Source organism: Podarcis bocagei (assembly GCF_964188305.1).
Source record: "Podarcis bocagei genome assembly, chromosome: 1".
Taxonomy (NCBI): Eukaryota; Metazoa; Chordata; class Lepidosauria; order Squamata; family Lacertidae; genus Podarcis; species Podarcis bocagei.
In genome coordinates, this window is record NC_138125.1 from 131,136,183 (window position 1) to 131,156,552 (window position 20,370).

General features: G+C 45.7%; 1 protein-coding gene across 2 annotated transcripts in view; it reads left to right on the forward strand.

The window, feature by feature from the left end:
* The window catches only part of KIAA2012, an 81,518-nt gene that overhangs the window by 15,090 nt on the left and 46,058 nt on the right, over positions 1 to 20,370 (forward strand). For both annotated transcript variants that reach the window (XM_081200398.1, XM_081200399.1), the window contains exons 5-11: positions 2,522 to 2,718; positions 5,887 to 6,070; positions 6,393 to 6,523; positions 7,759 to 7,909; positions 10,159 to 10,422; positions 12,093 to 12,218; positions 18,477 to 18,565. In XM_081200398.1, the coding sequence (XP_081056524.1) occupies positions 2,522 to 2,718; positions 5,887 to 6,070; positions 6,393 to 6,523; positions 7,759 to 7,909; positions 10,159 to 10,422; positions 12,093 to 12,218; positions 18,477 to 18,565 (1,142 nt within the window). The remainder of the gene's footprint in view (positions 1 to 2,521; positions 2,719 to 5,886; positions 6,071 to 6,392; positions 6,524 to 7,758; positions 7,910 to 10,158; positions 10,423 to 12,092; positions 12,219 to 18,476; positions 18,566 to 20,370) is intronic.

Here is a 20,370-nt window from a genome sequence, read left to right on the forward strand (position 1 = left end):
TAAGATTTTCTGCCTCAGGGATCATGAGGTCCTGTTTTCACATTTTTAAAATTCTTTCCGGGAACACTCTCTCATCATGCTGAGTGTGTGTATGTGTGAATGTTATTAATGCAGAGGAGAAAGTGGAAAATTAAAACCAAATGCCGATTTCTACTGCCCTGGGGCAAATTATCTTAGGGCTCACCCAATCAGTGGACCCTCTGGTTATGAATTTAATTCGTTTCGGGGGTCCGTGCGCATCCTGAAAAATCAGTAAGCAGAGGTGCCGCTTCTGCACATGCGTGCGGCGTGATAGAGCGCTTCTGCGCAAGCGGCGAAACCCAGAATACACTTCTGGGTTTGCCGCTTTCGCAACCCGAAGATTATGTATCCAGAGTGGTACATAACCCGAGGGTCCACTGTACCTCCACTTGTCCTGTGTCCGGAAAACACAGTTCCAAACAGTTTTCCGTTTGCCCCACCGTTTTCCCGCTCTTTAGCGCTAAATTGGAGCAAACGTCCATCTGAGGAGCACCCGGCGGATGTTTGTTCTGATTCAGTAGTAAAGAGTGGGAACCCCCCCCAAAAAACAAAAATGTAAACATAACTGAACTATACTCAGAGTCGAGAGTGGATTTCATGCTCTTTATTCAGCTCATAGTGGTGAGGAGGAATGGAAGTTCCCCCAGAATATCTGCCTTATATACATTATTTACACAATGGGCCCCGCGTGATTGGCTAATTCCGGGATTCTCCTGTAGGCCAATCAGGTTGTGGATTCCCTTCTACCTGGAGCTGGATTGGGTGGCTCCTGTGGATCAATCAGACTACTGCATTCTGGATCCTATTGTTCTAAGACCAATCAGACTGCTGCATTCTGGATCCTATTGTTCTAGGACCAATCAGACTGCTGCATTCTGGATCCTGCTGTTCTAGGACCAATCAGACTGCTGCATTCTGGATCCTATTGTTCTAGGACCAATCAGGCTGCTGCATTCTGGATCCCATTCAACTCAGTACATAACAATAACTGTTGAAAACTGCCTAAGGCATACCTACCTAGGAGTAAGCCCCATGGAACCCAACAATGGTTATGCCTGAGCAATGGCAGAACGTTCCTTGCTGGTGCCCGGGGTGGGTGTGCATGCGCCAGGGCGCGCACAGCAGACCTGGGGGCGGGGTTTGCTGCTGGAGCAAGCCCCGATCACAAGAGCTGAGCAGGGCTGCGCTGCACTGCACTGCACTGGCTGCCTGGCTGTGCAAGAGTTTGGATTTGATATCCCGCCTTTCACTCCCTTTAAGGAGCCTCAAAGCAGCTAACATTCTCCTTTCCCTTCCTCCCCCACAACAAACACTCTGTGAGGTGAGTGGGGCTGAGAGGCTTCAGAGAAGTGTGACTGGCCCAAGGTCACCCAGCAGCTGCATATGGAGGAGCGGAGACGCGAACCCGGTTCCCCAGATTACGAGACTACCGCTCTTAACCACTACACCACACTGGTACAGTGGGGAGCCCAGTCAGCCAACGTGTCTGACACCGCCCTGCTTTGAGGGGTGTGCTCACCGCACCCTGCGAGCCTAGCGCTACTTTGTGAGACTCGCAAAAATGGTGCAGGGCGCATGCCTGTTGCGTCCTTCTCAAGCAGCGGCCCTCATTCATTGCTGAAATACGAGATGCCCCCATCTGCATTGGCATTCCGCTGGCTTTTGAAGATGCAACTTTTTACATAGACATTCCCTTGATCTCCTGACCCAAGTCTCCTGTTTTAAGTGCTGTTTTAATTGCTGTGTTGTTTTAATGCAGAGGTGGGGAAACTTTTGGTCCTCCCAATGTTGCTGAACTTCAACTCCCATCTTCCTTTGCTAGAAGGTTCTTGTGGGGGTTGTAGTATAGTAACATCAGGAAGGTCAAAGTTTTTTCCTGTTTTAATAAAGGTAAAGGTAAAGGGACCCCTGGCCATTAGGGCCAGTCGTGGCCGACTCTGGGGCTGCGGCGCTCATCTCGCTTTACTGGCCAAGGGAACCGGCGTACAGCTTCTGGGTCATGTGGCCAGCATGACTAAGCCACTTCTGGCGAACCAGAGCAGTGCATGGAAATGCCGTTTACCTTCCTGCTGGAGTGGTACCTATTTATCTACTTGCACTTTGACGTGCTTTCGAACTGCTAGGTTGGCAGGAGCAGGGACCAAACAACGGGAGCTCACCCCGTCGCGGGGATTTGAACCGCTGACCTTCTGATCGGCAAGTCCTAGGCTCTGTGGTTTAACCCACAGCGCCCCCCACGAGCCCCCTGTTTTAATAGTACTGTCTTATTGCACCTTTTAATCATGACAATTGACATTTTAATGTTTGATGGATTTGTTTCATTGCGCGTTTTAATTATGGTGTCTTTTTCTGTATTTTAACAATGTTGTGCAGGTTCTTTTGTGTTTTGTAAACTGGTTAGAAGCCTTCCAGGCATTATAAATTAAGATGAAAACAAAACAACAGCAATACAACTGCTTTGTATTGTGCCATGATACTCACACGCTCACCTGTCTGACAGGACTTGCTTCCTCATCTCAGAAACAATATGAGGAAAAAGCCAAGCTGGGGGAAAGCTATGAAGAAGGAAAACATGCCAGAATAAGAGCTCGTATTCCTTTAAGGATTTCAGTAAGAAAACTGAGTTTTCACCTTCCACGGCAGCCGGCAAAGGAGTCCACCTGGAGCCAGCACACTGCATATAGCAGGATTCCAGAGGTATTAATAACTAGACCAAAGTTTCCGGCTAGGTGTGTGAGATGCTCATATGGGGAACCTGTGGCCCCATCAGCCCCAGTCAGCATGACCAATGGCTAGGGCCTCACTCCACTGTTAGGTAAAGGTAAAGGGACCCCTGACCATTAGGTCCAGTCGTGGCCGACTCTGGGCTTGCGGCGCTCATCTCGCTTTATTGGCCGAGGGAGCCGGTGTACAGCTTCCGGGACACATGGCCAGCATGACTAAGCCGCTTCTGGCGAACCAGAGCAGCGCACGGAAACGCTGTTTACCTTCCCGCCAAAGCGGTACCTATTTATCTACTTGCACTTTGACGTGCTTTCGAACTGCTAGGTGGGCAGGAGCTGGGACTGAGCAACGGGAGCTCACCTCGTCGCGGGGATTCGAACCACCAACCTTCTGATCGGCAAGTCCTAGGCTCTGTGGTTTAACCCACAGTGCCACCCGCGTCCCCACTCCACTGTTAGGCCATAGGTATTGTTGTAGAGGGTGCACATGTTGAAATTCCTTCTTCTTCATGGCCTAGAAACAGGGCTTTTTTCCATCAAGAACTCCCCGGAACTCCGTTCCGGTGCTTCTCAGTTGGACGCCATTGCCATTGTAAGAGAACAGGGGGGGGGCGTTCTGTCTGGATCTCCCCTCGGCCAAGCTGATAAAGCTCATTTTATTCCCCCTAGTCTTCGGAATCGCCTCCCGACGTGTTTAATGACCTGAGCCTTTGATGAGGCCTCAGGCACATTCTTCAGCAGAGTTTCCAGCACAGGATAGAGATGAGAGGTTTGGCTACATGCTATGCTTCATTTCTAAGCTACGCGGAGAGCAAAGTAAAATGCATCCTCTCTGTGTGAGAGCAGAGAGCAACTGAACAAAGGAACAAAGGAAATAGGAAACCACTAACGTCACATCCCGTCTCCTCTCCCATGAGACTGCCAATAGTATGGAATCCCTGGAATCTAAACAGAGTCCTGTGACTTCAAGCAGCTGCTCAGTGGCAAAACAGAAACTAACATCCTCCCCCTTTCTGTGAACACCACTGGGCAGCGTGTCAGTACAATCTCAGTACAAACCCAATTTCTGTACATAGGTACAGTGTTGATCCCTTGGAACAACCTTGGACAATAAATCAGCAGGAATTTCATTACCTGGCATGTAGGACACCATTATGAGTCCTTTCTGAACACATTCCCTAGCATGTTGCAGCTTCAATTGCATGTGCTTCGTGCTTTGCTTACACCCTTCAGAAGTCAGCAAAGCCAAACATGCTTTGTTGTCCTGATAAACCTGATAAAACAGAAACTAACACGCTCATGGTGAGTTCCAGCAAGAACCTTTCTCCACTTTCTCTGGTCAACTTACAGACTCCCAGGCCCTTCAAGCAAATTATGGACAACTCTTTTCCACATGATACCACTTTGTTCTCTCATGAGCCCTGACTTCACATAGGGTGTTGGAAACACATATGTCATAGCTGTCAACTTTTTCCTTTTTTAAAGGGAAATTCTCTTATTCCAAATAGGATTCCTCCCAAGAAAAGGGAAAAGTTGACAGCTATGCCCTGTGTGTGTGTGCCTGCAACACACCTGTAGGAAAGCCTTGTGAGTATTGTAGAGTGATGCTGTAATACTGGCCCGACTTAGGCAGCCTTCATTTATCTTCCCTTGGCCTAACTAAGGGCTTATCCACCTTTTGCCCGATCTTTCCAGGCAGAGGTCTGCAACGCTCCATGTCCGAACATTGTTGTTTTTCTGCCCCAGAGCTTCCCCTGTGAAAACCTGATCTTTGGTGCTCAATCGGAGCAAACACCTTTGTGGGTTTTCCACCAGTTGCCGTCTGCTACGGTTCAGCTTCAACGAGTGGGCTTTGGAAGGGGCAAGGTGAATATAAAACGGAAGAACAGTATAAAGAGGTGTGGGAGATAGCTGTTAATGATAAATTAACATGTGCTATTGAGGTAAGACGGCGAATATGCAGGAGAAATGATTTGGGGGAGATATGGAAGGTATTTGTAGAATGTGTACTGTTCAAACAGAAAGGGGTCAAACCATTGCAAAGAGGTGTTGAAATTTTGGAAGGTTGGGTAGTTACAATGCAATGGTCTCGGGGGTGGGGTGCGCTTTTCTAAAAATATATTTTAAAAGAGAGGGTTTTGCGGGGAAAGCTCTGGAGCAAAACAAAGGGCGCTTGGACACACAGCTTTAAATCGCGGGCTGTGCCTGGAAAGAGCAGGGCAAAAGTTAAATGTGGAAAAGCTCTAAGCTGAGATCCTTTATAAATCAACTCCGGTGTTCCGTACTGTCCCTTTAGTCTTTGAATTTTGCACCACCTGCCTCCCTCTGCTGGCTTAAAACTGAAGTGTTGGTGAGTAGAGCAGTTTTTTGTTTTTGTTTTTTAAAGAAAACCTCTAGTTTAATCCCAGAGTCCATGAGCCCTGCATTAAAAATGTCTGATATTTTATTATGTTTTATATTTGTTGGAAGCCACACAGAGTGGCTGGGGCAACCCAGTCTGATGGGTGGGGTACAAATAATAAACACTATTAGTATTAGTATTAGTATTAGTATTATTAGTATTATTGGCTGCTTAGTGGCCCAAGGTAAGTGGACTCCCACACCCACACCACATAAATATATACTTAGTTAAATTACTGTTTGCTGCTCGTTAATGTCGTCCAAAATCTGAAGCATGAAGTGGACCAGAGAACCATTGCCAGACATTGTTGTTCACAATGCTGAGCTAGTAGTTTGACTTGGTATAAGGCAGCTCTCTAGGTAAAGGTAAAGGGACCCCTGACCATTAGGTCTAGTCGTGACCGACTGTGGGGTTGCGGATTTCATCTCGCTTTATTGGCTGAGGGAGCTGGCGTACAGCTTTATTGGCAAAGGGAGCCGGGCGAACCAGAGCAGCACAAAGAAACACTGTTTACCTTCCCGCCGGAGTGGTACCTATTTATCTACTTGCACTTTGATGTGCTTTTGAACTGCTAGGTTGGCAGGAGCAGGGACTGAGCAACTGGAGCTCACCCCGTCACGGGGATTCGAACCGCCGACCTTCTGATCGGCAAGTCCTAGGCTCTGTGGTTTAACCCACAGCACCACCCTCTATGTTCCCATAAATGCTGCTTTTCAAGTGTGCATTTGTATCATCTCCTAGGACAAATTGGTGGAAGTTCACCGAGATGGGGAGGTCCAAGACCACAGTGAAGAAGCGGCAAACCAACCCAGAGATCATCAAGCAACTGGGAAAACCAGCATTGATACTTCCGAGCTTTGGTGTGAGAAATCCCACGTGACTTTCTATGGAGGTTTCTTCCCTGGAAAAAAGATCACATACAGCGGTAAGAAAGTTAAGGCTGCTGTGAGCCATTCAAAATGTTCTGAGAATTGCCAACGACAGCAATTGTTTCTGCCTGTTAAAAACAGAGGCAAATAATTTGTTGATTGGCAACAGTCTCAAAACGCAGGATTAAATGCAGGACAAAGGTAGAAAATTCCATCAGTATGTTTCCACCTGCTGAATTTCGCATCTTGGTCTGCATATTGTTTCAGAAAAATGGTGATTAAGTCGTTTTGCATTAGAATGTGAATGGAACCAAATTTCTCCCCATCTCTGATCAGGATGACTGTATTTGATCTCTCATCTCCTCTTGGTTTCCACAGTTAACCAAAAGTATCTGAAGGGCAAACATGAGAGAGATAAAGGAACCCCTGTGACTACAGACTTGTTCTATCCTATTCAACCAGGAACAAGGCCAGAGCAAAGTGAAGTCATGGAAGAACATAGGAAGAAGGTCTGTTTCTGTTTTACTCCCAAAAGTTTAGTAGGTCCAGGACTGGCCCAGGCCTGGATTGAAGACCACTCTGAAATCCCATGTGATTTGCTTTGTGTCCCATGGTGGAAGAAAGATGGGATATTAATAAATATTAATATTAATAATATGTAAAATAAAATAAAATTAAAATAATCTGGGAAGGACATAGCCTGCCCAGCAATCCCTTTTTCATAGTTTTACATTTTTCATAGTTTTACTATTGCAGCGGGATGCGGGTGGCGCTGTGGGTTAAACCACAGAGCCTAGGACTTGCCGATCAGAAGGTCACTGGTTCGAATCCCCGCGACGGAGTGAGCTTCCGTTGCTCGGCCCCTACTCCTGCCAACCTAGCAGTTTGAAAGCATGTCAAAGTGCAAGTAGATAAATAGGTACCACTCTGGAGGGAAGGTAAATGGCATTTCCGTGCGCTGCTCTGGTTCGCCAGAAGCAGGTTAGTCATGATGGCCACATGACCCGGAAGCTGTACGCCGGCTCCCTCGGCCAGTAAAGCGAGATGAGTGCCGCAACCCCAGAGTCGTCCACGACTGGACCTAACGGTCAGGGGTCCCTTTACCTTTACTATTGCAGCATGATTTAGGTAGCATTTTTTTGGTTTGACATTGTAGCGGTTAACACCAAAAAAAGTTGTTTTGCAAAATGGTGAACGGTGATGCCATTCCTGGCAGCCTTCTGCTTCTGATGAACTGTCAGCTAATAATCCCAAAACAATACACATGAATAATAGTGAAATAGAGGGCAACACCCTTGGGTGCAGCACAGCGAAGTTAAGTATGGCTTAGGCTGCAATTCTATGCTCCTTTACCTATAGGTAAGTCATATTAATCTCTACGGGGCTCACTTTTGAGTAATCGCACATAGGACAAGGTGGCATTTCCCCACTGAAATCAAAGGGGATTAAGCATCATTAACTAGGTTCCTAGTGTTGTGTTTAAACTACAAGTACAAACATGGATTCTCCCAATTCTTCAGAATGCTTACAATTGAATGCATGCAGGAAAACGTAATAGTTCCAAAACCAGAAACTCTGCCCACCTCTAGAGCCCTTCCCTAAGCAGAGTTGGGTAACAATTTTCAGGAATGCCATCTGGGGTGATTGGAAATGGGTGGTGTCAAAATGAGTGCTGTCAAAAACACACACACACCCCAAAAAAACCCCTAACATTAAAACATTTTGAAGTTTTGTTTTTCCCCAGGTGCCAGAGCTTTGCAGGTTACCTCAGATATCCGAAGACTCGTCCGGAGCTTATAGGGAAAAACTTAAATCTGGAAAGCTTCCCAAGGAACCTGTGGCCTTCCCATTGCTTGTTCAGCTGGAAAGGGAGCCCGAGGCAAAAAACCTGAGAGGTAAAACCACCCCCACCCTAGATAAATGGCAGGTGCGCATTCAGTAAAGGGGAACGCCCCCCCCCCATCCTGGGCAATACCAGTTATAGCATCGCTCACGTTATCTCCTCAGAATAAATGTTTCCCCCAGCGCTTGTTCCCAGCTACGTTCAAATTCTGTACCTGCATCAAAGGCAGTCTCTGTGCTAACTTCAAAAAGTTCTCCCCCTGCCAGAATCAAAGCGCACATAGTGCTTTACTTGAGGTAAAACAACAATAGGCCTCAACAGGATCATAGACTTGTAGAGTTGAAAGGGGCCACGAGGGCGATCTACTAGTCCAATGCCCTGCAGTTCAGGAATCTTTTGCCCAACATGGGGCTTGAACCCACGACAAGTAGAAGTCAAAACCCTTGCCTGTCTATTGCAAATAAGCCAAATCTCTACCAGAAGAAGCTGGTCTACCTTCTGCCCATCCCTGCTACGGAGTACATCTTGTAGGCCAAGTCGTTGCCCTCCAGATAGTGTTGCGGGTGGCGCTGTGGTCTAAACCACTGAGCCTCTTGGGCTTGCTGATCGGAAGGTCGACGGTTCGAATCCCGGAGACGGAGTGAGCTCCCGTTGCTCTGTCCCAGCTCCTGTCAATCTAGCAGTTTGAAAGCACACCAGTGCAAGTAGATAAATAGGTACCACTGCAGTGGGAAGGTAAACGACGTTTCCGTGCGCTCTGGCTTCCGTTACTGTGTTCCGTTGCGCCAGAAGCGGTTTAGTCCACATGACCCAGAAAGCTGTCCACGATTATTGGAAATAAATATAAATAGTGCGCTAGATAAATATACATTTAAAGCTAGATGGAATGGGCGGGAAGTCAACGGAACTAGAAGAAGACTGTGATAATGTGTAATAGATACTGATAACTCTTCAAGGCCAAGAGCCTTCTGGCGGTTCCCTCGCTGCGAGAAGTGAGGTTACAGGGAACCAGGCAGAGGGCCTTCTCGGTAGTGGCACCCGCCCTGTGGAACGCCCTCCCACCAGATGTCAAGGAAATAAGTAACTATTTTATTTTTAAAAGACAACTGAAGGTGGCCCTGTTTAGGGAAGTTTTTAATGTTTGATGCTGTATTGTTTTTAATATTCGGTTGGAAGCTGCCCAGAGTGGCTGGGGAAACCCAGCCGGATGGGCTTGGTATAAATTATTGTTATTGTTATTGTTCATTATCGACAATTTTGATTTTGTGTTATGTGTTGTTGTTTTTAAGTTCAATAAAGCAATAAAATAAAAAAGCTGTATGCAGACACAAAAAAGCTGTTATTCAATAACGACGACAACAACAATTTTATTATTTATACCCCCACCCATCTGACTGGGTTGCCCCAGCAATTCTGGGCAGCTCCCATCATATTTAAAAACATAATAAAACATTAAACATTTTTAAAAAAACTTCCCTATACAGGGCTGCCTTCAGATGTCTTCTAAAGGTTGTATAGTGACTTATCTCATTGACTCGGGGCTCGCATAACTCCATACCCTCCAACGTTTCTCCAATGAAAATAGGAATGTCCTGCGGTAAAGCGAGACATTCCAGGATCAAATCAGAAACCGAGATGACTTCTGTAAATCCAGGATGGCCCCTGGAAAACAGGGACACTTTGAGGGTCTGTGAGAGGATGGGTGAAAACCTGTTGTTGTTGTTTAGTCGTTTAGTCGTGTCCGACTCTTCGTGACCCCCTGGACCAGAGCATGACAGGCACTCCTGTCTTCCACTGCCTCCCGCAGTTTGGTCACACTCATGCTGGTAGCTTCGAGAACATGTCCAACCATCTCGTCCTCTGTTGTCCCCTTCTCCTTGTGCCCTCCATCTTTCCCAACATCAGGGTCTTTTTCAGGGAGTCTTCTCTTCTCATGAGGTGGTCAAAGTATTGGAGCCTCAGCTTCAGGATCTGTCCTTCCAGTGAGCACTCAGGGCTGATTTCCTTCACAATGGATCGGTTTGATCTTCTTGCAGTCCATGGGACTCTCAAGAGTCTCCTCCAGCATCATAATTCAAAAGCATCAATTCTTCGGCGATCAGCCTTCTTTATGGTCCAGCTCTCACTTCCATACATCACTACTGGGAAAACCATAGCTTTAACTATACGGACCTTTGTTGGCAAGGTGATGTCTCTGCTTTTTAAGATGCTGTGAAAACCTGTATGTTAGTTAATAAAGTCCATTTATTCTCTCTCTCTCTCTCTCTCTCTCTCTCTCTCTCTCTCTCTCTTACCTTTCAGGAACTAGTTGTAATGAACCCAGACCTGAGGTCGATGTCTGTGATGAGCATCTGCCTCCTTTGCCGAATGATCTCATTTTAGAGCCAGAACATAAAAATCACCAGCAGCAGCAACAGGAGAGGATGATGATCAATAGTGAGATCCCGGAGGCTTCCCAAGGTAGTTTCCACCTGCCTCCAATAAATAATGGAGAGTTTCTGCTCAATGGAAGGAAAATGAGAAAGAAAGAAGAGCATTCGGAAAAGAATAGCCAATATCAAAGAGGTATGTGCTGGCGCCCAATGTAGCCCACTGTGGGGGAGGGCGATATTTTTTGCATGCATAAGATCTCAGGTTCAAGCGATGGCATCTTCACTTCCAGCTGTGAAAGACTCCCATCTCAAGCTGCTGAGAGTCCAGGCTGTGGACCAAGCATCGCCAAAGCGGTGTCCTCTGGGTAACCGTTGGACTACAGCTCCCACAATCCCTGGTCATTGGTCAGGCTTGCTGGGCTGATGGACGCTGTAGTTCAACAGCACTTGGAGGTCACGTGGTTTGCTTCCCCCAGTGTAGACGACTGTGTAGACAGTGTAGAGCCAGTGTGGTGTAGTGGTTAAGAGCGGTGGACTCGTAATCTGGTGAACTAGGTTTGCTTCCCTGCTCCTCCACATGCAGCTGCTGGGTGACCTTGGGCTAGTCATACTTCTCTGAAGTCTCGCAGCCTCACTCGACTCACAAAGTGTTTGTTGTGGGGGAGGAAGGGAAAGGAGAATGTTAGCCGCTTTGAGACTCCTTCGGATAGTGATAAAGCGGGATATCAAATCCAAACTCTTCTTCTTCTTCTTCTACTAAGCCAGATAGACAAAAGACCACACAAAATGGCGGAAGGTTACATCAGTTTACAGTCTACAGTTTATAGCTACCATATGAAGCAAGTTTCTCCACAGTCACAAGAGCTAGAAGCTTGCCTTTAAAGCAAACAAAACAAAACACCAAACCATGCAGAAATTCTTAAAATGGCTGAGTTTCATTCCAGTTGGTGGCTTCCTGCCTGGTTCATCAAACGCACAGATGTGCAGAATGCCAATAGCTCTCAACATAAACTCTAAGGGAAAGTGAAGGAAACAGCACTGGAAGATAGAGATACAGTGGTACCCCGGGTTAAGAAACTAATTCGTTCTGGAGGTCCATTCTTAACCTGAAACCGTTCTTAACCTGAGATACCACTTTAGCTAATGGGTATAGCTGTCAACTTTCAGATTTGAAAATAAGGGATCAGCAGCCTCGAAAATAAGGGATCAGCAGCCTCACCTGTCCCGGGAACAGTCTACGGGATACCTAACAATCCGGGATAGCAGCGGGAAACGGCGCTGGAATAAGGGAATTTCCCGCAATAGGTTGACAGCTATGCTAATGGGGCCTCCCGCTGCTGCCACACCGCCACCGTGCATTTTCTGTTCTCATCCTGAAGCAAAGTTCTTAACCCAAGGTACTACTTCTGGGTTAGCTGAGTCTGTAACCTGAAGCGTCTGTAACCCAAGGTACCACTGTATATTTCCGGAGTTAAGTTGGCTAAATCTATGGTTGTGCTCTAGACATACAAAAGAAGGCAAACCACCAAAAACAACAACAACATCAAAAACTAATCGGACAGTTATGAAGAAGAGTGCATGTCGGATCTCGTCTTCAGTTTTCCTTTTTCTGGGATCCGTCCCCTGGAGCTCTCCGGGCCCCAAACTGTTATCTGGCTCTGCTCAATGACCCACCCCTGCATCATGGCGTTCACCTTCTGGTGCCGATTATATCGGTTTTTATGCCTCTGTGCTTTTATGTTTGTACATACTTTATGGGCTAATAGCCGTAAATAAATAAATAAATAAAGGCAAATTTGTTTTCTTGCATTTAACTTTTAATAATATGTGCTTGTTTCCCCCTCCCCCTTCTTTGTTCTCAAGAACATCAGAATGGCACCTCACTCCACCATCTCCCCCCTGATACAGAAATCCTGTATCCATCACCCTTGGGATCCATCCAAACTACTGATGATCCCAGGCACTCTGGATTCATTCCAAACGAAGAAGGTAAGGTGGATGTAAAAATCTACTGTGGTTAAGTCTCTTGTCCAAAAGGAACAGATTGCACATCTAACTCTGCACGTATAACCCAAATGTCACATAATATCCTGAACGACTTGTTTAGCCAGAACAGTTTTTCTTCTTCAGATAATACTGTTTTTATTATGCTCAGACACAGAAGTTAATATTTGTATGTATTTGTGTGTGGGTAGGTAGCAGTGGCATAGCGTGGGGGGTGCAGGGGGGGTCGGCCGCACCGGGCGCAACATCTGGGGGTTAGGGTTAGGGGGCACAAATCCACGGGTTAGGGGGCGCAAATTACTTGCCTTGCCCCGGGTGCTGACAACCCACGCTACGCCACTGGTAGGTAGGTAGGTAGATGATATAGATAGATAGATGATAGTGTGTGTTTATTGGAACTTGCGCAATAGAATCAGTGTATTTCTCTACTCTGTAGCAAGTATCTAAAGGAGATGGTAGCTCATTTATAATCTGGTCGGGTATTTGTACTGTGTTTTAGCCAGCCAATATGAGTCACCACGCTTCTGAAATGCACTTCAATGCAATCTTCAGAATTTGACTGGCATGTTGTTGGCTTATAAGTCAACTCCTCACTCTCCAGGTCTAGTACAAAAACACACACTGGGCAGAGTATTCCTGGTCTTGCTGGCAGTGGCAGCCATTAATGCTAGTATAATACCTGTGCAATGGATTAGATCCTATGCATTATACACAGCAGCAGCAGCAGTAGCAGCAAAATAAGACAGCAAAACAGTCTAGAAATTGCATGTTAACAAGCACAGATGGTTCCACAGCAACCATGGGAATGTCACCTCTCCACTTATCGATCATGGGATTGCGTGCCGACATCACAGCCCCATCAGTCCTGCACAGAAGAAACCAATCAAAGACACCACAGGGCCGAGGCACAGCTGCAAGGCAAATGCCACACATCTGACACCAATGTTGCACACTCCCAAAGCACCCTCTACGTGAGGGTTGAAGTCCTCTTATAGCAGAGATAGCTGTGCCACCACCCTTTCAGTGGGCACAATTCAAGCTACACAGATGAGGAAGCGTGGGCCTTTTCCTTCACAGTTCCCAGCCAGTTCCGTAGCATTCTTCCAAAATGGCAGACAGCATTCAAGTTGCGTGACTGGATCCAAAAGAAGGCCCAGCCCCTGCTCCTATTGAAATCCCTGATTCTGTGTTTTTTTTGTTTTTGTTTTTTATAAAGATATTTATTAAATTTTCCAATTTTTTACAAACAAAAAGAAAAAAGCAAACATAAGAAGAAAAAAGTTAAAAACACATAAATTTCACAACTTGTTTTCTCATAACACATTTCCCTGACCTCCTCATACCTCCCCTTCTTGTATATCCAGTTCAAATTATTTGTGCAGCAAATCCATATCTCAAAGCATTACAGCTTTAAAAACAAAAACAAAAAAACACCTTATTTTCTCTCCAACATCTTAGGCTATTATAACCTTAAATTCTTACTTATAAAAAGAAAACAATTTTATCATATTCCTTTGTACCATTACAGCTAGAAACCACTTAATTTCAATCCAACATCATTCAACATTCCTTAATTTTACAGTATTTTTGTAAATAGTCCTTAAATTTTTTCCAATCTTCTTCTGCCGACTCTTCTCCCTGGTCACGGATTCTGCCAGAGAAAAATCTCTGATTCTGAACTAAAGATGCAGGAGCCCAGCTCTATTTTCCATTTGGCCATCCTAAAATTGTATGCAGACTTTTGCCTTCCTGTTACCAGGATCTCTTTAGAGGAATAACTCTGCAGCTTGGTCACAGTAAAAAAAATAAATTCTTTATGCTTTCCCCCTTGTCTCCATTTTTCAACCAGAATATACTTCCAGCCTCAGTATTCATGTCTTCTAACTTTTCGTGCTCCAAAGCATTTGCCCTTGAACTCTTGGCAAACAATTAACATTTAATTAAGTCTCCACAGCATGGTGCTAGTTCTCCCAAATCCAGCAGTAACATATTTACACAAAATCTTTCTTTCTCTGCTTCTTTCTCTTTAATCATGGTTATCTTTATCCGCACTCCTGGGGTTGCAAATATTCCCATTCAGATAAACAGGAACGAGCTAAACACTATAATCCTATGAGTGATAAAAGGAGACAGCATCTGTATTTAAACACTTTTTTTTCAGTTGTTTACCACTTGGAAGAAAATAGCTGGACTTTGCAGAGCGTTTGTATCCCACTTGAGTCATAATGAGATTTCAGATACCCTATCAGGCCTTTTAGCAACCATGTGCATATATAATATTATATTATAGAGAGAGCCTTGAGGCTATTCTAGGGTTACCAGATGTCCCCGATTCCCAGGGACAGTCCCCGGATTTGCAAATCTGTCCCCGGGAAACGTGGCAGCGGCAGCCTCAGCAGCCCGGAGTCAGCCTGGTAGTGCAGTTGGCTCTGGCTGGCTCCAGGAGTTGCTCACTTCCCGCTGCTGTGGCGCCCGCCATTTTTCCTTTCCGGAACTTCCGGCAAGGAAAAATGGTAGGTGCCATGGCAGCGAGCAGCTCCTGAAGCCAGCCAGAGCCAACTGCACTACCAGGCTGACTCCGGGCTGCTGACTACCACTGCTGCCAGTGGCGTAGCGTGGGTTGTCAGCACCCGGGGCAAGGCAAGTAATTTGTGCCCCCTAACCCGTGGATTTGTGCCCCCTAACCCCCAGATGTTGCGGCCGGTGCGGCCGGCCCCCCCTGCACCCCCCACGCTACGCCACTGACTGCCGCTGCCACTGCTGAAGGGGAACTGGGGATGTCCGGTGATACAGATTTCCTGCCCCCTCCCCCCTTTGCTTTGACTGATTGGGGGAGGCTAGGGAGTTGCAGGCGGGCAGCTGTTGCCCAGTTTTTTTAAAACTCTGCGCATTTATGTTTCAAAAGGTGCGAAAGAAGGGCTTTGCACCTTGCCTGGCAGGGAAACCGCGTGACTTGTGCCCTTCCTGGGCAATGGCCGCACGCCCACAACTCCTGAGCCTCCCCCGATCTGTCAAAACAAAGGGGGAAGGGGGAAGGAGATCGGGGAAGACTCAGGAGTTGCGGGCGCGCCGTTGCCCAGTTTTTTAAAAACTGTGCATTTATGTTCCACAGGGTGCGAAAGAAGGCCTTTGCACCTTTATACAATATGCATGTGTGCTTGGGCCCAGGGTCTTTTGCCTCACCATCCCCACTACTGACCCCCTGTTGCTACTCAGCTTCAAAAAGTGTCCCCGGATTCATTGAAAAAAATCTGGTAACCATAGGCTATTCCCCATTCTGTATGGGGGAAAGTCACAGCCGGTTGGAGGATGGATGGCGGCTAACAGATTGAGGTTGAATCCTGACAAGACAGAAGTACTGTTTTGGGGGGACAGGAGTCGGGTGGGTGTGGAGGACTCCTGAATGGGGTAACTGTGCCCCTGAAGGACAGGTGCGCAGCCTGTGAGTCATTTTGGACTCACAGCTGTCCATGGAGGCGCAGGTCAATTCTGTGTCCAGGGCAGCTGTTTACCAGCTCCATCTGGTACGCAGGCTGAGACCCTATCTGCCCACGGACTGCCTTACCAGAGTGGTGCATGCTCTGTTTTCTCCCGCTTGGACTACTGCAATGCGCTCTACGTGGGGCTACCTTTGAAGGTGACCCAGAAACTACAACTAATCCAGAATGCAGCAGCAAGACTGGTGACTAGGAGCGGCCACCGGGACCACATAACACCGGTCTTGAAAGACCTACCCAGTATGTTTCGAGCACAATTCAAAGTGTTGGTGCTGACCTTTAAAGCCCTAAACGGCCTCGGTCCAGTATACGTGAAGGAGCGTCTCCACCCCATTGTTCTACCTGAGGTCCAGCTCTGAGGGCCTTCTGGCGGTTCCCTCACTGCGAGAAGCCAAGTTACAGGGAACCAGGCAGAGGGCCTTCTCGGTAGTGGCGCCCTCCCTGTGGAATGCCCTCCCACCAGATGTCAAAGAGAACAACAACTACCAGACTTTTAGAAGACATCTGAAGGCAGCCCTGTTTAGGGAAGCTTTTGATGTTTGATGTATTACGGTATTTTAATATTTTGTTGGAAGCCGCCCAGAGTGGCTGGGGAAGCCCAGCCAGATGGGCAGGGTATAAATTTATTATTATTATTATTATTATTATTATTATTATTATTATTATTATTATTATTATTATTATTTAATAATTTTAAAATCATTTTGAGATATGGAATGCTTTGCTGTGCAGCAGCAAATGAGCATAGGATAGAGTCTAGCCTCCTGCTACTACAACCACCATAGGCAAAAGGGACCCCTTGCAACATTGCCTGCGCTGAAGACTAATGGCGAGTCAAGGTCTCTTGGCCTTCCTGTTATCAGGGATCCCTTTAATGGGAGATGCCGAGAACTGAAGTGTTGGACCTTCTGACCTATGTGCAAATATGTCCACACCGCTAAGCCCTTAGGGCAACAAAAGTGCTTGCGATTTCATTTTAGCATTGTGTCAAGAAGGCCAGGAGCATTAACAGGACCTTGACTGATAGGGATGTCGCTTAACTGGTTTGCGGGGAGGCCTACATATTATGGGCCATGATTGCTCTTTCTATAGGGTGTTAAAAAGACATTTGTCCTTAGGCCACACTGATTAGCGCATCTGAGGAAATCTTTCTTCTCCTTGCAGCACTTTGCGTGGCTCAGTTGCTTGGGTTATCTGGATTGTTTTGGGGTATTTAAAAATTATAATTAAGATTATTTTCTTATTTAATTGTGAAAGAGCTTCTGCATAGCTGTCAACTTACAGATTTGAAAATAAGGGACCAGCAGCCTCAAAAATAAGGGATCAGCAGCCAAAATAAGGGATTTTGGCTTAGCTTATACAGAAATCCCACACTCATGGAGCCAGGCTGCTTTGGCTGCCACTGACTGTGTTTGGCAGGGGGGGTTGGACTAGATGATCCTAAGGGTCTACAACTCCCGCCAAAGAAGAGTGGCAGACAAAACTTCCTGACAGTAAGAGCTGTTCGACAGTGGAATTTGCTGCCAAGAAGTGTGGTGGAGTCTCCTTCTTTGGAGGTCTTTAAGCAGAGGCTTGACAACCATATGTCAGGAGTGCTCTGATGGTGTTTCCTGCTTGGCAGGGGGTTGGACTCGATGGCCCTTGTGGTCTCTTCCAACTCTATTATTCTATGATTCTATGATTCTATGAAAACTGATGAACAACGCCGAGATGGCAAAGCTTACAGGCACAATTCGAAACCAGGAAGATGGGCCTATGGTTTGACCCATGAGGGCTCTTTCTCGCAGTTCACGAATAGAGTGCTTCGAATGAAAGGCCTTTCCCCATCCCTGTGAAACCACTTTGCAGGTGTCTCTGCTAAAACAAACTTTCCTCGTAGTTTAAAACCATTCATTCATTCATTCATTCTTTTCAAGTTTATACATTTCACTAATTCTACAATCATTTTGACATTTCAATACTTGACTTTCTTCCCCCTCTTTCTGCAGTTCCTTAAATTTGTTTTTAATATCTTTTGCATTTCCAAATTAACTTAATTTACTCATTTATTCATCTTCTTTAAATATATACTTTTATAAAACTGCAGGTTATTACAATGATCCTGCCAATGTTTTTATCTGTTTGCAATTTATCTGCAAATATTCAATAAACCATTTCCATTCTTTTATTAAAAAAAAGTTTGTTATCTTGATTTCTTATTCTTCCGGTAAGTTTCGCCATTTCTGCATATTCTATAAGTTTTTGTATCCATTCTTCCTTTGCTGGGACTTCTGCTTCTTTCCATTTAGGGGCAAGTAACATTCTTGCCGCTGTAGTAGCATACATGAATAAGTTTCTTTTTTTTTTTAGGTAGTTCTGTCCCTATAATTCCCAAAAGAAAAGCTTCTGGGTTTGTTTGTTTTTACAAATGTTATCTTAAACATTCTTTTCATTTCATTATATATCATTTCCCAGTAAGCTTTAACCTTACTACTAAAACAAATTTGTAAATCTGGTTTATTCACGAAGCCAGGGAAAAGTCGGTTTGTCCCTGAACTCTGTGGTTGCCTGTGCTTAATTCATGAAAATTAACTGTGGTTGAATATTTCTGCCTCACATGGGAGAGGTTTGCTTGTGTGATGATTTAGGTGTTGCTGGTTTTCAGTATTTGGTAGAGTCATCGAAATTAAGCAGAGGGCGCACCTTTCTTTAGTTTTTATGAATCCACCAAGCGTAATCATTGGGATACTTCTGGTTTTCATTGCAGGGGATGGTGAATTATTCCTTAAAACGAGGGCAGCTGTTTCCATAAGGTCACCGGAGACCCCGTCTGCGGCTGAAGAACTACATGGGAAGGTTGGTTTCATACAGAGATTTGGCAGAGCAATGAAAGAGGCAAAGTATGATTTGCCATTGTGAATTACAGTGGTACCTCGAGTTACATACACTTTAGGTTACATACGCTTCAGGTTACAGACTCCACTAACCCAGAAATATTACCTCAGGTTAAGAACTTTGCTTCAGGATGAGAACAGAAATCGTGCTCCAGCGGCATGGCAGCAGCAGGAGGCCCCATTAGCTAAAGTGGTGCTTCAGGTTAAGAACAGATTCAGGTTAAGAACGGACCTCCGGAACGAATTAAGTACTTAACCCGAGGTACCACTGTACTTGTAATTTTATTCATGGAGATTTTCCTCATATTTTTGACTACGAAATAACGGCTACAATTCAAACTACAGTTTCAACACACACAAACATACAGCTCTCTATCATCCATCCATACAAGCAAAGAGGTATATTCAGAGTTTGAGGACACATTCCAGCCAGGCTAAATCACAAAAAGAGGGGCCACAGTAGGGTCGGTGAGAGGTGAAATTCAGAGCTTGGGAAGAGTTCTGAGGGCCAAGCAGGGAGGTAGCAAGGGCCGCATTTCAGGTTCCCCACTTTGTTGATTTTGAAATGGGCAAAATACAGTGGTACCTCAGGTTAAGAACTTAATTCGTTCTGGAGTTCCTTTCTTAACCTGAAATTGTTCTCAACCTGAGGTACCACTTTAGCTAATGGGGCTTCCCGCTACCGCTGCGCCACCAGAGCACGATTTCTGGTCTCATCCTGAAGCAAAGTTCTTAACCCGAGGTATTATTTCTGGGTTAGCGGAGTCTGTAACCTGAAGCATCTGTAACCTGAAGCATCTGTAACCCGTCTGTAACTATATCCTGTCTCTCCTGGAGCTGCTTGGTCACCTGTATATTCCTTCCCGATACAATCATTGCAATAATGTGATGTGTGGGCAAACATATAAGAAAAATGGCTCCCTTTCCCTTATGGGGTATTCCGGAGCCCGAACAGAGTCCTTAAGTGGGTTCCCTATCGGTAAGAGAAAATAACAGAGGCCAACCAGAGTATATTGAGAAGAAAAACGGCTAGTAAGCCTGATTCAAGGAACTGTTGCAACAGGGTCCCCATTCACCACACACAGGAGGGAGGAGAACCCTGAACAGTGATGCGCAAGCCCTTATATAGACTCTTGAAATTGCCCACCCTGTAGCCCAAGACCACTACCCCTAAACATCATACATACATCATAGAAGGAGGCGGTCTACAGCAGAAATCCTGTCTGCCAGGATACCTGATACTGGTCACTGATTGCTTTACCTGGGCAGCCTGGCCATTCTTTTGTGATGATCTGAATCCAGGTCATGGGCTCACCCTATTCGTATACAAATACGCCCTTAAGACAGGAGTTGCAAGCAAAAAGTCAATGGGAAGGCTTTCCCCATTTGCCTCCCTTACTGCAGAGGAATATTTGAGGTTATTGGGCTTCAGGATTGCTCTCCCATACTATTTCAGACACATGGTTCATATATTTAGATATGTGTGCATTTATGAATATTTATTCCATATTTGAGACCTTAAAATTCTTATAACACATGCGATAGAAAGTATGTGTGGTGAACTGGTCACACGTCTGCATTTGTTCTTTGAATGCAATTGGGACATTTTTCTGGAGCTGGGGGTTAGAAGGAGCCTATCTGGCATCTGAATTTAGCTCCCCACTGCCACAAACTGGCTTGTAATCTGCCAAGGGAGAAACAAATCTATACTTTTCTTATCTATAGATGTTAAAGCGCTTGCTTGTATACTTTTGACATGTCTCTGTT